Source organism: Myxocyprinus asiaticus, chromosome 39, assembly GCF_019703515.2.
Source record: "Myxocyprinus asiaticus isolate MX2 ecotype Aquarium Trade chromosome 39, UBuf_Myxa_2, whole genome shotgun sequence".
Taxonomy (NCBI): domain Eukaryota; kingdom Metazoa; phylum Chordata; class Actinopteri; order Cypriniformes; family Catostomidae; genus Myxocyprinus; species Myxocyprinus asiaticus.
This window is the reverse complement of record NC_059382.1, coordinates 7,296,651-7,313,401: the sequence shown is the minus strand read 5'-3', so window position 1 is coordinate 7,313,401 and position 16,751 is coordinate 7,296,651. Positions and strand designations below refer to the sequence as shown.

Sequence of the window (16,751 nt, the reverse complement as noted above, 5' to 3'; positions counted from 1 at the left end):
ATCAATAAAATGATCCGATCTTCCCGTCACTAGCTCGAACTGACAAAGTCTACGGCCGTTCTGTACAATTGTGGTGAGAAGAATAGCATCTCAGAATACTATTCTGAGATGCGGGTTGGCGCTGTTTTGGCGGCACGAGGGGGATTTACACGATATTAGGCAGGTGGTTTTAATGTTGTGGCTGATTGATATATATATATATATATATATATATATATATATATATATATATATATATATATATATATATATAGACCCAAAGCGTTGAAAAGGAGTAAGACGCAGCCCAACACAGCACTGAACGCAGATGTCTCGAGGCGCACTTGTTAAAGCAGACGTTCTTTTAACATGACACGGCGTCTAGAAAACGCGCCGCAACAACGCAAACGTGTTTGATGTAAACTGCCCCCAGGTCTTCGTAGGAATGAAATGATTCTACTATATGTCTATTTTGCGTGTAAAATAGATTTATTGAATCTATTAAACAGTATAATACAGTATGGACGAGATGCCAAGAAAAATACTGTTTACTTTTTTAAGCAAACTTATTAGCTCTATGTTCTCATCCACCTCATTACTTGACATTCATTAATTTCTATACACTTTATAATAAGTTTGGCCACAACATATATGCACCTACTAGCATTATTAGCAAATAAATGTCTATCCATCACCTTTAAGATCCAGCCATGATCGTACAAATTATCTCCCAAACAATTTAAAAACAACAATATCTTGTGCGAGAATCTAACTAAGGAGAATCGCATTCGTTCACTTCAGACACTCGCTCCTCCTGGATGTTGTCGATAGTGAACGCGCGCACTCCTGGCGGTTTCACAGTGTTGTCTTCTTGATCATTCCCGCCTAATATCCAGTTGACACTCTCTTTGAGAGATTCCTGAAGCTCTAGTCCCGCTTGCAGAGTCTGTAGGTGGTTCGCATCTCTCGCACTGCACGGCGGAAGAGGCACTGGATAGGTGCTGTGGAAGCGTCGCAAGTCGACCCGGAATGCCCCCTTCTCCAGTGTCATGCACGGCTCGAAACGGGCTCCCCACTCTATCTCCGTCTCGATGTAGGAGGTTTTTGCTTGGCACATCATTCCTGACCAAAGAAAGTTGTGAAATGATCTGACAAGGCATTATAACATCATTTATTGATCTTATTCACGCTAGCGCCATCTTTTATGTTTTATAGGAATGACAACGAGGCTGTGAGGGATAGACTTGCAGTCTCTTCAATGGGCTGTACTGCAGTTTAAAGTGTTTTTGTGTCGTTCCACAGCAAAACATTGATAACGTATCTATCCAAGAACATTCTGTATACAAAGAACTCCTGACAACATGAGTTGTGGAAAATCAGATGTGATCTAGGAGCTTTATACCGTTCGTGCCATTGAAGAGATGGTAAGTCTTTCCCTCATAGCCTCGTTGTCGTTCCCATTAAAAATCAAAGATGGCGCTAGTGTGAATAAGGTCTACACTCTACAACAGATCACAATATGACCCCAAGCTAGCGCCATGCTCCACTAAATAGTTTTTTTTTTTTTTTTTTTTTTTTTGTTGTTGTTGTTGTTGTTGTCTTGCACAGGAGCGTTTTTACCTGGGCCCAGTGGTAGGCTTTAGCAAAATAGGGCCATACAATGACTTAAAATAATAATAATAAATGCTATAAAATCACTAAAATCAATATTAGTAGAAGTAGGCCTACAACATATTTCATAATTCAGCAACAACCTTCAACAGTTGCTCCCTTGTTTTTATTAAGGAACATACAGTTTTTCTTCCAATAGAAACGTTTGAAAACATTCAGCTTTGTCATCATGCTGAAGGGCCAGACGAAATTTGTCTACACTGGCCTCCAATATTATCTCTGGCAAAAGAGCAGTTCAGGTTGTAGTCCAAAAACCCAAAGGACAATTATATTCCATATTCCAGGTTCAATACCAGTTAAGCTCAATCAAAAGCATCTGTGGCATATGTTGATTACCACAAAAATATATTTCGAGAAAACAAATCAAGTTACATTTAGGCACTTAGGCAACAGTGGAAGTAATTGTTGCCTATTTTTGCAGGGTTTAAACAGAAATGTGAAGCTTATAATTTTATTAAAGCACTTACATTAATTCTTCTGTTAAAACTAATGTATTAATTGAGCTGTAAATTTGTTTAAATAGTGATTTTTACAGTCATTTTATGGTTTTAGTGTTTGTTGGCATTCCATCATCTTGGCAATGAAGTTGTAAAATTGGATATAACTTTACACAGAAAAGGTTAATAAGTGATTTTATCACAGTAAAATCATGTTTACACGCATCTTGTTTGTCATGTGGCTATACTTTTGAAAAAGTGAATATTTTAACATTCAAAAATTGGCCCCCGTTGTAGATGCCTCACTGTAACCCAGATTTGTGCTTTTTTTAAAGAAAGGAGGGGCACGTCAAAATACATTTTTGTGGTAATCAATTTTATGCCACAAATGCTTTTGATTGAGCTTAACTTGTAATGAACCCAGAATTTTTCTTTAACATTCTGGGTTGTGGCTTGCCTCAAGAATTTCCTATGGGTTTTAATAATTGCAGTTTTTTTTTATTAATGAGTAAAATAAATAAAGAGGCTTTCAACTTTTGTCTTAGAACATAAATTACACAGTCATACACAGTCATAACTTTCTTAATTTAAAGGTTGCGTTTGTTTTCTCAGTTATGCGCCCCCGTGTCTGTTACGAGAGTCTGCATGTAATCTGAGACAGACTCTGTAACTCATTGGGTATTATTATAGTCCTTGTAATTGATTATTACATTTCATAATCGATGCATCGTAGTTTCGGCATAATATATTCACGCATTTTTACACCCTTAAATATTATTATTACACGTAAAAAAAGTCATTTCATTTGGGTGTGCAAGCTTTCATTTTTGGTGGCATTTGAGGGGCACCTCAGCAAACGGGCAGGGGCTCGAGCATCTAAAGCCACCCCCTCTGCACGTGCCTGCTTGCTTACTTTCTTTGTAGAAATGCCATATTGGTTACACCATGGAAAGACATTTGGGTCAGTAGGTCAGCATATCCAGAGTTTGGGCTGCGTGGGTGGGTAAGTGATTGTAAACACACCTGTGGCTTCCACAATACCCTCCAAGATGACGATGATCTCAAACTGTTGCTTCCGTAGCTGCCCAGGGCCAAGCTCCCAGAAAGGACTGTTAGAATCTATGGTGTGTTGAATGACCTGGGGCTCCACCAGAAATAGACGGTCAGAGCCACTCTCGTAGCCAAGGTTTATCTCGGACTGCTCCAAGGGGAGAAATTCACCCTCAGATGTTTGCCGAGACTTGATGAGTTTAGCGCGTACTTTGGCATCTACCATGTGGCTATCACGCAGGTCACCAAGACGGAACATAAGGCAGAGACGGTCGTCACGGTTGGCCACAACACAAGTTCGGCTAAAAAGAAGCGTTTCTGCACGTTTCTTGGGACGCGAAATCTTGACAAACATGCAGCCCACCATGAGGGCGTCAATCATGGATCCCACTATGCACTGTGCCATGACCAAAAGTACACCTTCATGGCAGCTTGGAGAGACAGTACGGGCACCGTAGCCAATTGTTCTTTGTGTTTCTACTGAGAAGAGCAACGCTGATACAAAGCCATCCACATTGGGGTAACATACCTCACGACCTGCCAGTACATCATCAGCACTCTTTGGAGGAATTTCAAGATCTCCACGCAAGAATGCATTTAGTGAATACAGCCCTGCAAAGATAAACCAAGTGACTGCATAGCACATCATGAAGACAAAGAGAAACCATCTGTACTGAAGGTCCACAAAGGAGGTAAAGATGTCCGCCAAGAAGCGTTCTCTCTCAGCCATGTGTGCCAAGTCTACCCGACACTTCCCATCCTTGGACACATAGCGGTACTGCTCGCGAAGCTCCGGAGGGCAGGTGGGAGTCTGTGCAGTCTCTGTCTCTATTAGCTTGCTTCGCGCTTTAGCGCTACACTCTATTTCTCGCACAGGTGTGCAGAGGGCACTGCGGGATGGAGTGGCTGTGGCACTGCACAGAGGGTTGGTGTTTAGGCTAGTCATGTTGGGAACACTAAGCGCATGGCGACAACATGGACTAATGTTAGCCTCGTGTAAGGAGCAGCGCCTCAAAAGCTCCATTTCAGCCTCAGTGGGAGTGCAAATACTAGGCCTCTGGCCACGTATGTACCCGCGCTGTGGGCTGTATGGCAAGTCTGTAGTGCTCTTGTGGCGCCGCATGGACACACATGGGCTGGTGGCCTGACTTGGCATGATGTCAGGCAATGGAAGGGGATTTCCACTGACTGAATCGGGTTGATTATCACTCAAAGCCAGAATCTGGGTAGGAGAATAGAATCAATGACATTGTGCAGTAGAAACAGAAGATTCATACTTCATTCATTCACTCTGACATGATATATGAAAGACCATCTTTTCTGGAAAAATGTGATGAAATAGTTGATAATGTAGGCTATAGTGGGGTCCAAAATTATTTTATTTTATTTTATTTATTTGTTTGTTCTTGTTTTTTTTTTTTGTTTTTTTTTAATAAAACGTTTTTATTACAAATTATTACAAAAATAAATTATATTATCAGACAAACTCTTATTATCATTTTATATAATGTGAAAAATTTACATATATTTCAGAATTTCTTTGCATTTGGTATTTCCCCTTTTTTATTTAAAGGGATAGTTCACCAAAAATGAAAACTCTCTCATCATTTACTCACCCTCATGCCATTCCAGATGTGTGACTTTCTTTCTTCAGCAGAACACAAACAAAGATTTTTAGAAAAATACCTCAGCATTGTAGGTCCAAACAATGAAAGTGAATGGTGATCAGACATTTGTAGCTCTAAAAATCACACAAAGCAAACATAGAAGTACACTCCTGGGCCCAAAATGGCAAAACATTAAGCTTTTAATGGTCTCCATAACAAATCATTGTTCAGGAAATTAGTAATAATTAAACAAATGCACTCCTGGTAAACTACAATTTTCTGGTGAACAAAATATAAATAACATGACTTGAAAACCATGTCATTTCAGTTAAAGCCAGTAGATGGCTGTAGCCAACTACAGTGTAGTCTGATGGCCTGTTGTAACCTAATTTTATATTTTTTCACAAGAAATGCATTTGAATATATATTTAGACATCATCAAACAATTATCTGTCAAAGTTAAGCATTTTAAAATGTATTTGAAGTGTCAGTTTTGCAGTTAATGTCATTATGCTTGCAATCAAACCTGATCATGGTGTTACAAAGAGAAGACACAGAATAAGCATTTTTCTACCAATAATTTATTTCAAACATAAAAATTCATTAACTCAAAGTAAATGCATAATATTGTCAAGAAAATGAAAATCGAGGGCCTGGGTATCTCAGTGGTAAAATACACTGGCTACCACCCCTGGAGTTCACTAGGTCGACTCCCAGGGTGTGCTGAGTGACTCCAGACAGGTCTCCTAAGCAACCAAATTGTCCCGGTTGCTAGGGATGGTAGAGTCACATGGGGTAACCCCCTCATGGTCACTATAATGTGGTTCGTTCTCAGTAGGGCACGTGGTGAGTTGAGCGTGGTTGCCGCGGTGGATGGCGTGAAGCCTCCACACATACTATGTCTCCATGGCAACGCGCTCAACAAGCCACGTGATAAGATGCGCGGGTTGGCGGTCTCAGACGTGGAGGCAACTGGGATTTGTCTTCCGCCACCTGGACTGAGGTGAATCACTATGCGACTACGAGGACTTAAAAGCACATTGGGAATTGGACATTTCAGGATCTGGAAGTCGCCATTTGTCCTACCTCTGTTTAAAGGTGGAGATCCTACACTTTTAAACAATTATAGGTCAATCTCAAAGCTGTCACCATTGGCTAAAATCCTTGAAACTCTTGTTAGTGAGCAGCTTAAGGTGTTTCTGTATGCAAATTCCATTTTATCAATGTATCAATCAGGCTTCAGGAAGAAACATAGCACAATTACAGCAGCCATGAAGGTGTTAAATGATATTATGGATGCCCTTGATAAAAAACTGCACTGTGTTTCACTTTTTATTGAACTGTCAAAGGCCTTTGATACAAATGACCATGTGATCCTGAAGCAGAGACTGTTGAGTATAGGTCTGTCTGAACATGCAGTTGCTTGGTTTGTAAACTATCTGTCTGATAGAACACAGTGCACTCAATTTAAGGGGCTTAATTCTGTTCAAACTTCTCTGTCTCAGTTGAAGCTTGTAATTAACACTGACAAAACCAAACTAATGGTATTTTCTAAAGCAAAGAAAAGGCCCCAGAAGCTTCCACCAATTACCACTTTTCAAGGTGATGCCCCATATTCAGCAACTTACAAAAAAAACTGAAGCTGAAACTGGGATTTTATTTCAGAAATAAGGCTTGTTTTTCTTTTGAAGCTAAAAAGAGACTGCTGTTAGCCACCTTTTTGCCTATGCTGGACTATGGCGATATTTTATATTTGAATGCTTCTGCCCAGTATTTGAAATCAATTGACACCCTTTTCCATGGAGCATTGAGATCTATTCTAAACTGCAAAACTGTTACTCATCATTGCACTTTATGTGAAAGTGTTGGCTGGTCTTCTCTAGGCACCCGTAGGCTCTGTCACTGGCATATTTTATCTATAAAGCCATTCTGGGGTTTCTCCCGTCTTATTTGTGCATTTTTATTATTTTTAAAAGTAGCTGTTATTCACTTCGGTCACAGGACCTTATTTTACTAACTGTCCCTAATGCTAGAACTAATCTTGGCAAAAGGTTTTTTTATGTACTCTGCTCCATCAGCTTGGAATGCCTTACAAGGTAGCCTAAGAATGGAAAAACTTGTCCCACTAAGTGTTTTTGAGTCACTGATGAAAGCTTTTGAGACTGATTATTTGTCCTGTCAATGTTTTTAACTAGTGTTGTTAGGTTTTTGATTGTATTTTCTGACTTTTTATTTGTTTTATGTTGTCTGTTTGTAACTGTGAAATGACTTGCTGCTGCCTATCTTGGCCAGGACACTCTTGAAAAAGATTTGTAATCTCAAGAGCCTTTCCTGGTTAAATAAATTTTAATAAATAAATAAGATCTCCCATTACTGGCCACAAGCCAACAGTGAAGTTCACAGTTTCACGAGAACCCTTAAGACAACATCCACTGCCACTGTTGAAGGAAAATAATGGAAACAAGAGCTCCACAAATTTCTGAGAAATTACAGAGCAACCCCTCATCAAACTACTGGGATGTCCCCCACTGAACTACTGTTTGGCAGACCCATCAACATTAAATTACCTGCCTTAAAAAGTACAGTGGTTAACGACACACATTAACGCACAGATAGCTCCAAGAAGAAGAAGATGAAAAAATATGCAGACAACAGGAAGAATGCATCTCATTCATAGCTCAACATAGGGATGTTGAACTTTTTCGTGAAAGAAAAACAGGAAACTCATGACATCCTTCAACCCAAAACCCTACAAAGTTATAAAAACCAAGGGAACAATGATCACAGTTCAAAAAACACAGCACATCATCACAAGAAACATCTCTCATCTAAAACCTCTGAAACAATGCATTACAGTTCCACTTACCAACTCCAACACTGATGTCATATGCAAACCTCAGGAGCACCAGAATCCCTCCAGTACAAATGGAGATAAAATATCCCAAAAGAGAGAACAGAAAGAAACCGCCAAGACTGATGGATTACTTAATATAAGGCAAATGCAACACAATACAAGGAAACAGTCACTGAGTTCAGTTGAGGACAATTATGTTTTAGGTCTTCCTATATTTTTAAGTTCTGTGGACATTTCCACTTTGCTAATTTTAGTTGCTAAGGTTATAATTTGAAGTTAACACAATTAAGAGAAAATGTATTTTCCAATTATGTATGAATCTAATCTTACACCCTAATACTTTGAGTGAAAGTATAAAAAAAAAACAAAAAAAACACATTCCCTTTCCAAAGTTACTTTTCTAAAACAAAGGGATGCATGTAATGTTGGCCCATTTTCTGTCCAAACCGATTTTAAACGCTCACCTTTCACACATACAGTGGAGTACATGCAAAAGATTGGTCTCTTTGTAAAGACAACCCCTCAAATAAAAAATAAAAATGTTATATATTTAATAAATATTGTAGATGTTCAAAATATGAAAAAAAAAAAAAAAAAAACACAATAAATAGGCGCTTTTTGGATTCTGAAAGTTTTGGTTGATTCCATCAGGGAGCAGCAAATACAAGAATTTTTTTCCCTCTATCCCTATCTAAACAGAAGCTATTGAACTGCAACTAAAGAGAGGCAAAGGGTCCTTTTTTGTGTCTTCAAGTGTCATTTTGGAGACTCCAGTTACCCAAATGCAAAAACAGGTTAAAACAAAGAACATTACACCAAAATTTCTAATTTTATTGTATGTTACACATGGCAGGAGCACTTTTCTGGATTTCCTTCCAGGTTTTATCATCTTTGTCTCTGTGACACACCCAAGTAATAGGCAAAATGGCAGAAAAGGAATGAGACAGAGCAGCAGTTTTTTACACAAAAACATTTTTATTGTGTATAACAACATAAGTTATGGTCTACTTGTACCATAACTTACACCATGTACTGGTTACTACTTGAAGATTCAGAGTGCAAATATAGACTGTAAAGAGTTAAATTAGAGAGAAACCTGCAGAACTGCAAAATAAATAAATGACCACACCCACCTGCTGACACAAGACACAAAAAGAGAACTTGTAAATACATGGTCAGCATTTAAGAACATTTGGGAATTCTGAAAACAATGAGAATTAAACACCAAGAACTTTCAGTTCATTTTAAGGTCATTTATGTTTGTGTCCTTCAGAGTGCCACTGATTCAGTTCATCTTTGGCACACAGAAAAGAGGCACCTGGCATTTTGTACAGTATATAGGAGTTCTCACTTTATTTCCTGAGAGCTTGCACAGAGCACACACTCTTCTGCCACTTGTGCCATCTGCTTCCAAAAATTCTGGGTAACATTTCTTATCCTGGACGAGTCGAGAAGAGGATGACTCTGTGGCAGCAGATGTGCTCAGTGGTGTGGCAGCACTTACCAGCTGTGACACAAGCATCTCTCTGAGTGTTTTTTGGCTGAGAGGGGTCTTGCTCTGAGCCTTTGCCAGGTGCTGGAGGAGAATAAAGCTGTTTACTACTGCAATGTCCAGGAAATGGAAGAAAATGTCTTGTACCATCTTTTTGTCTTGTGCAGAATTTTTACCCTCGTAAACAAAAACAAAAAAGTTCCAGGTGTACCCACAGGCAGAATCTGCATGAACAAAGAGTTTATAGCCCCACTTAGTGGGCTTGTCCTTTATGAACTACTTGAGGCCTATGCGTGCTTTTGAAGCCACCATCCTCTCATCCACTGACACCTTTTGGCCTGCCTGGAAATATGTAGTACATGCTGCCAGGATGTCATGGTACAGTGGCTTGATTTTGTTCAGCTTGTCGCACTTCGGTGTTCCTTTTTTATGTGTGTTCTGCAGGTCCTGTTCCAGGTCGCAGAGATGGAGACTCCAGGAGATTGCTTGAAATCTGGCCCTGGACATCACAGATTGTGGGTAAGGGAAGTTATAAAGTTCTTTCTTCGCCCAGTAGTCTTCAACACCTTTCGCTTTCACGAGACTCATGTAGATAATCATGGCCAAATATGCATGAAAATCACACACCGTAAGAGGGGTCCAGAAGAATTTCTTCCCAGCTTCAGCTCTCATCACTGCACAGTCATTTGTGTTTTTAACAATGGTCTCTACAAATGAGTTTGTAAAAAAGAGCTGGAACAGTTCCAGTGGTGAATACACCCTGTCCATTGCGAGCTGTGGTCCTGGGTTTCTCCTTGGAAGGAAAGCTGGCAGCACAGGCTCCTTATCTTCCTCCTCTATGCCATGCTATAGTGTCTCAGCACATCCTGTTATCCCCCGTGCTGAACAAGACATACCTCACTTCTGCCTCCTGAGACCACTCTGTTTCTGCTGGAGGCTCATCATCAGCTGAATTTGTGCTGTAACACAAAAAACTGCAAAAAACGGTTTTATATGCACAGACTTGGGTTAATTTGCATTGAAATATATATTACATAAAATTAAAAAAATATACTCATGATCAACACAATATTCTTCATGTCTGAATACTTGCAGCATGTTAAAGTTGTGACATAAAAAGCAAAGTAAAACTTAGACTTGTGCTTTTTCACAAACATTTATAAACTTACTAAAAATCAGGGTCTTCTTCCCCAAGAAATTAATCTATAGATCTCTTGGACCCCTGCGCAGAATAAGGCCTTCCTCTCATCTGCCTTAACATGAAACATGGAGATTTTGCTGTGGGCGTGGACATCCTAGAAGTTTGAGGTGCTGTGTCTGGTTCAAAATTTTGGCCTATAACACAAAGCAAACACCTTATAATAAGCACACACTTGGTTATTGACACTGAATGATATAATAATGATATACTCATAATCAGCACATTATTCATGTCTGAATAATTGCAGCCTAGATGGGACAGATAACACAATATAAAAGTTATTAAAATTAAAACATCTACTCAGCCCTGCAAACATAAACAGTATATGCACAGTAAATATACATAATCTACAATTTAAAAAAAATATATATATATATGTTACTTTTGAAATGTATTCCACTACAGATTACAGAATACATGCTGTAAAATGTAATTTGTAACGTATTCCGTTAGATTACTCAAGGTCAGTAACGTATTCTAAATACTTTGGATTACTTCTTCAGCACTGGTAGATTTTTTCACTTGTTTTGACTATAAAAACTCTGCCAGTACAGTAAGACAAAATACACGTTAAAAATACATTCTCTTAAAAACATAATTATCTTATGCATTGTTGTTTCTAAAACAACATAAATCAAATTGATCTTGTTTTAAGGATTTTTAGATATTTTTACAGGAAAACAATACAAAAATTATTATTAAGAATAAGATTTTTGCCCTAATATCAAAGGTCTTACTAGAAAAAAAGAAATTATGATCCAACGTGAATTTTCTTGATAAAAAAATATGATCATGCCTGGTAACATGTGCATGTAAAATGGCTAGAAATAGCATTTTAGCTTAGCATAAAGCTAACGATTTACACAAGGTTTATTTCTATTTCTTCTGCTCCAAACTTACTTCAAACTTACTTCTCTGTCTGCTCGTATGAATGTAACACATCATAAGAAAGTGTTTCACCGCTGTTCAAATGCACTTTGGATCGCATCATTTAAATGTATAAATGTTTTCCATCTGAAAGTACTAAATGTTCAATGAAACAAATGACAATAAAATGCAAAATAATCTCTTCAGTAATCAAAATACTTTTTGAATGTAACTGTATTCTAATTACCAATTATTTAAATTGTAACTGTAGTGGAATACAGTTACTTATATTTTGTATTTTAAATACGTAGTCCCGTTACATGTATCCTGCCATGCACATGTAAAAGAAGTTACTATACATACTCAAAAAAAAATGTGTTTGCTTAGTTGCTGCATTTTGTCCTTGCAAGGCAGTACAGATTTGGACGATCAAACTTATGAATGCTCATGAAATCTCAAAAAAATAATGATTCAATCACTATTATAAGTGTAAAAACATATACTTACTCATCAAAATCAGGGTCTTCTCCCTCAAGAAAAGCAGCTTCTCTCACCAAGTCGTAACTCCCATCATTGCAAGAATCCTCGTCACATTGGTGATGAAGTTCATCCAAGACCGCTTGTACACCAAAGAAGAACTTATGCGGTGCCTTTCTCTTCCCAGATGCCATTTTTTTAAATCAAAAACTACAAATAATCGCAATCTACCGTCATATACCACCATCAAAAGCCGAATCCGCCCGCTTCTCTACATGTATTCTGCCCCGAAACATGCGCAACTGTGCGCTCTAGTTTTCTCCCTCCACCTTTTGTCGCATATTTCAGCCTATGAGTGGTCGAGAAGCTTGATTGACATGTCGTTGAAAAGCTTGGTGTCTCAGCTTTAAAGACGTATAAGATTTGTAAATCATCGTCATCATCAGAGGACGCCACCATCGTTTGCAGATGATGTCAAGATCATGTTTTTTCCTGTCGCACCGCTTTTTTGCTCTGGACTTCAGCAACATATTGGTTGATTATTTACACATGTAAGCTCACAGAAAGCTGGGAATAGGTTCATTTGAAAGAAACAAGCTAAGGTAAGGTAAGAATTGATATAGCGTTTTTGCCTAATTGGGGCTTACAGAAGCAGTGATCGGAGCAGAAACAAGACGTTTGAATTTTTTGTTTTTGATATATGTGACGAGGAGGAGGGCGGGGCCAGGCTGTGACTACGCATGCCCGGCCCCCAATCGGGCTAATCAGCCGAGGAGAGGGATAAATGCAGCTGCATGTGGCTCTCTCTCTCTCAAACTGCCGCATCCCGCTGCACTTATCCCTCTCCTCGGCTGATTAGCCTGATTAGCCCTCCTCCTCATCACAATATATTTTATGAATTTTTATATTTCACTTCATGACTCTTTTGATTATTATTCAAATTTTGGAACTACTGCAACAAAATCAGCCACAGATTCACATTTGTGAGAATGAGAGCTTTCATTTGATATTTGATTTGCCTATTTTGGTGCAATATGATGAGGATTTTATGCTTTATCCTCTTACTTGTAATATAAAAGCAAAAGTGATTATGTTCTGTGGAAAGTAGAGATTCTAAACTTTCAAATGGTGTCACACATCACTGTTTATGTAATATTAAATGCACAATCATTAATCACTTCTGATACTGCTCACAGACCCACCGGCGGGTCCGCTGAGTGTAAAAGGTTAAGGAAAAGTTTCCCAGAACCCTTGGCTGTGAGTGCTGGTCAAGCAAGCATGTTGCTGTCGGTATGCTGCACTTTATTTTTCACACAACGTTGTTGGTCTGAAGTCATCACACTGCCTGTTTAGTTTCACTTTCACATCTGAAAGTGAAAGTTAAAGTGGAGATTTAGAGTAAAAATGATTTATTATTGTTCTGTTTCTTACCCATACCTATTATATTGCTTCTGAAGACATGGATTCAAACACTGGAGTCAAATTGATTACTTTAATGTTTCCTTTATGTGATTTTTGGAGCTACAAAGGTCTGATCACCTTTCACTTATAGAAAGAAAGTAATTCACACTGGAATTGCATGAGGGTGACTAAATGATAAGATAATTTTCATTATTGGGTGAACTGTCCCTTTAAAGACAGCATTCACCTGATTTGGAACTGACTGCACAAGTTTGTGCAAAAGCTGATGATCCGTGTTATCCCAGAATGATTCGAGAAATTTTCATCACATTTTTTGTGTGTTTTATTGGAAGCAAGGAAGCAAAAGACCTTTTGTGCAAAGGGGATAACATGGACAATGTCACGAATTTGTCTACATTTTATTATTGATCTACGAATAGTGCAGAAATTTAAATATTCCTGTCTTTGTTTTATTTTATTGTATTTTTTCAAAATACTATCATTTTCTGTTCCAGGTAAAAAAATTTAAAAAAATCATAAAAAAAGAAGATTTTTTTTTAATATAGTCCACATTCACACAAATCTGTTTTTGTTTGAAAACTCAATTTTCAGTTTTCTAATGTCATTTTTCCACCAAAGTAGGCAGTAATGAAGAGTTTTTTAGAAAAGCTAATTTTTCCAAGTTCCAATGTGGATGAGAGTCGCAAACAAAGCAAAATCAATGTTTTCAACGAAAACATATTAGTGTGGATAGTCTCAGGCCACATCCACACTGATACGTTTTTTTGGCCACGTCCACACTAATCCATTTTTGATTGACACTTTGTTCACAGTTTCTCAAATTCATCGTTTTCCAAAGAATGGTGTGGGATTGGAGAGTTTTCAAAAAGCTCAATTTTTGGTGAAGGAAAATGCAGTTCTAATGTGGATGAGAGGCTTAAATGAAAAATGTATATGTTTTCAAACTAGAAATTATTAGTGTGAACGTGGCATTGTCTCAGGAAAACGATTACATTAGGAAATTGAAAACTAAGCTTACAAAAAAAAAAAAACAGATTGTTGTGTACATGGCCTCAGATATTTGGACCCCACTGTATTTCAAACCAAAATTTGAAGCCCATATAAATTCAACCTACAGTGGTAGTGTTCATCTGGTGGCGCACTCCATCTCCAGGTTTGGACAACACAACAAAGCTGGATTTTGGCCTTAGGCTAGGATTGTTGATGGATGCTGGTTTGGTCCTGGTATTATCTTGTGTTGGCCTTGAGGTCCCTCTGCCATCTGCGACAGGAGAACTTCTGACCGCACTCAGCATGATTCTGAAAGTGGCTCTACTCTTAACAGGTAGGTTGGATCCAAAACCTTTCCAAAGAGAAGAGATTGTCATCTGTATCTGGGCAGTATCAAATAAAATAAATTCATGTGTATTGTCACCATTTAAGTTATACAATTAAATGCCAAAGAAGCATTTACATGTAATATATATATAATTGTATGTAATATGTATATGTAAAATGAAAGTTTGTCTGGTTGTTTTGAAAATATTTGCACCAGAAGTGAGCAATTCACCAAGGAAGAATGGGCTTAAAGAAGGGTTAACCTGAGCAGACAGTTTTCTAAGCCTCTTCATCCGCTAGCTCAGCAAGATACTCAATCTCTCCTTCCCCATCTTGAAACACTTCATAAATGTGCTTACATAAATATTCTTTAATGTGGTGACAAAGGCATGACAGGATAATCTCAGTAAATTCTTCACTAGTTCAGTCATGTATTAGGTTAAGGACTGGTATTTCAGTTTAAACCATCAATTTTTTGTTAATGTCATTGCTAACAACCCAAATCAACAAGTAACATTAATCAATCAAAAACACATGCAATAACCTGGATCTGTAATCCAATTTTAATTCTGAAATGGTTTGTTCTATATTCAACAGCAGAAATTTACATTTTGATGGTACAAATGTCTTGATGTCTAGAAAGCAGGGTTTTCAGACTTTTAAGGGAATAAAACAGCCCATTTCCTTTCCTCAGTTCTCAGTTTGATTTGACTACTAGCCATGCTCTTTACCACAGTAACCAAGTCTAGATAACTAGTATGATTAAAATAAACAGAGCATTTAATGTATAGCTGTTTTTCCAATACCCCCCCAACAAAAAAAAACAAAAAAACAAAAAGAAGAATGAGAGCTTATCTTACCCGACGACGGTGATTCCAGCTACAGCTTTGGACAGTGAGTAGCTGCTCTTGCAAGTACTGAGCACAAACCTAGTCATCACAGTAGTGGACATCAAAGTTATGGGTTATCAGCTTATCTTAATCCAGGTGTCTCAAGAGACTACAGCGGATAGGACAGATTTGTAAAGTCATATTGCCCTTGGTAGGTATCCATATAATGACCATGATTAGCTCTCTATCAGGTTGCATTGTTCTGAGATGGGAGATGATTGTACCATGGGGTTAGTTAACAACTTATTTTCCACCAGCACTTGATACTGGGATGTAGATACTTTTGTATAATAAAACTACAAATGAATAGTTCACCCAAAAATGAAAATGCCCAGTAATTTTTATTATCTACTCACCTTCATGTCATTCCAAACCATGCTGTTTTTCCATCTAACACAAAAGGAGAAATTTGAAATCTTTATGCAGCTCTGTTCCATACAATAAAAGTTCACTGACTAAATCTTTCAAGTTTTATTAAAAAACTAAAAACATAAAATCAAAATCAAAAATGTTTTTTATGTGTAAATCTTAAAAATAGGCTAATATATATATATATATATATATATATATATATATATATATATATATATATATATATATATATATATATATATATTTTTTTTTTTTTTTTGTTTTTTTTTTTTGGAGTGTACAAAGCTTTTGTATGGCTTCAGACTCTGAATATAGCACACAATATGGGCTAGTATAATTTTTTTGGATTATTCCTTTACGGAGCTTGACAGCTGCGGTCATTCTAAGATGTTTTACAATAATGCAAACAAGTGTTTTTGTAGATATGAACAGCATATGGGGTTTGGGACAACATGAGGATGAGAACATAATGAAAAAATTTTGATTTTGGGGTGAAGTATAGGCAACATAACAACAAAATAAGACAAAATGTGCCATAACCAGTGTTGGGGAGTAACGGAATACATGTAACGGGATTACGTATTTAAAATACAAAATATAAGTAACTGTATTCCACTACAGTTACAGTTTAAATCATTGGTAATTAGAATACAGTTACATTCAAAAAGTATTTTGATTACTGAAGAGATTACTTTGCATTTTATTGTCATTTGTTTCATTTAATATTTAGTCCTTTCAGATGGAAAACATTTATACATTTAAATGATGCGATCCAAAGTGCATTTGAACAGCGGTGAAACACTTTCTTATGAAGTGTTACATTCATACGAGCAGACAGAGAAGTAAGTTTGAAGTAAGTTTGGAGCAGAAGAAATAGAAATAAACCTTGTGTAAATCGTTAGCTTTATGCTAAGCTAAAATGCTATTTCTAGCCATTTTACATGCACATGTTACCAGGCATGATCATATTTTTTGATCAAGAAAATTCACGTTGGATCATAATTTCTTTTTTTCTAGTAAGACCTTTGATATTAGGGCAAAAATCGTATTCTTGATAATAATTTTTGTATTGTTTTCCTGTAAAAATATATATTTTTTAAATGCTTAAAACAAGA

General features: G+C 37.3%; 1 protein-coding gene across 1 annotated transcript; it reads right to left on the bottom strand.

Annotated features, from left to right (window-relative positions):
* Window positions 1-271: 271 nt before the first annotated feature.
* On the bottom strand, window positions 272-15,336 carry LOC127429851 (G protein-activated inward rectifier potassium channel 3-like). The gene is made up of 4 exons (XM_051679141.1): window positions 15,235-15,336; window positions 14,173-14,399; window positions 3,111-4,359; window positions 272-1,101 (listed from the first exon to the last, which is right to left on the bottom strand). Exons 2-4 carry the CDS (start codon window positions 14,350-14,352, stop codon window positions 752-754), a joined length of 1,779 nt encoding a protein of 592 aa, XP_051535101.1. The 5' UTR covers window positions 14,353-14,399; window positions 15,235-15,336; the 3' UTR covers window positions 272-751.
* Between the last annotated feature and the right edge of the window lie 1,415 nt (window positions 15,337-16,751).

Coding starts and splice junctions, on each gene's coding strand:
- LOC127429851 (XM_051679141.1), bottom strand. CDS start 14,352: ATGCTGAGTGCGGTCAGAAGTTCTCCTGTCGCAGATGGCAGAGGGACC. Junction 4,360..14,172: donor ACCAGATGAACACTACCACT/GTAGGTTGAATT, acceptor TCTCCTACCCAG/ATTCTGGCTTTGAGTGATAA. Junction 1,102..3,110: donor GGGTATTGTGGAAGCCACAG/GTGTGTTTACAA, acceptor TTCTTTGGTCAG/GAATGATGTGCCAAGCAAAA.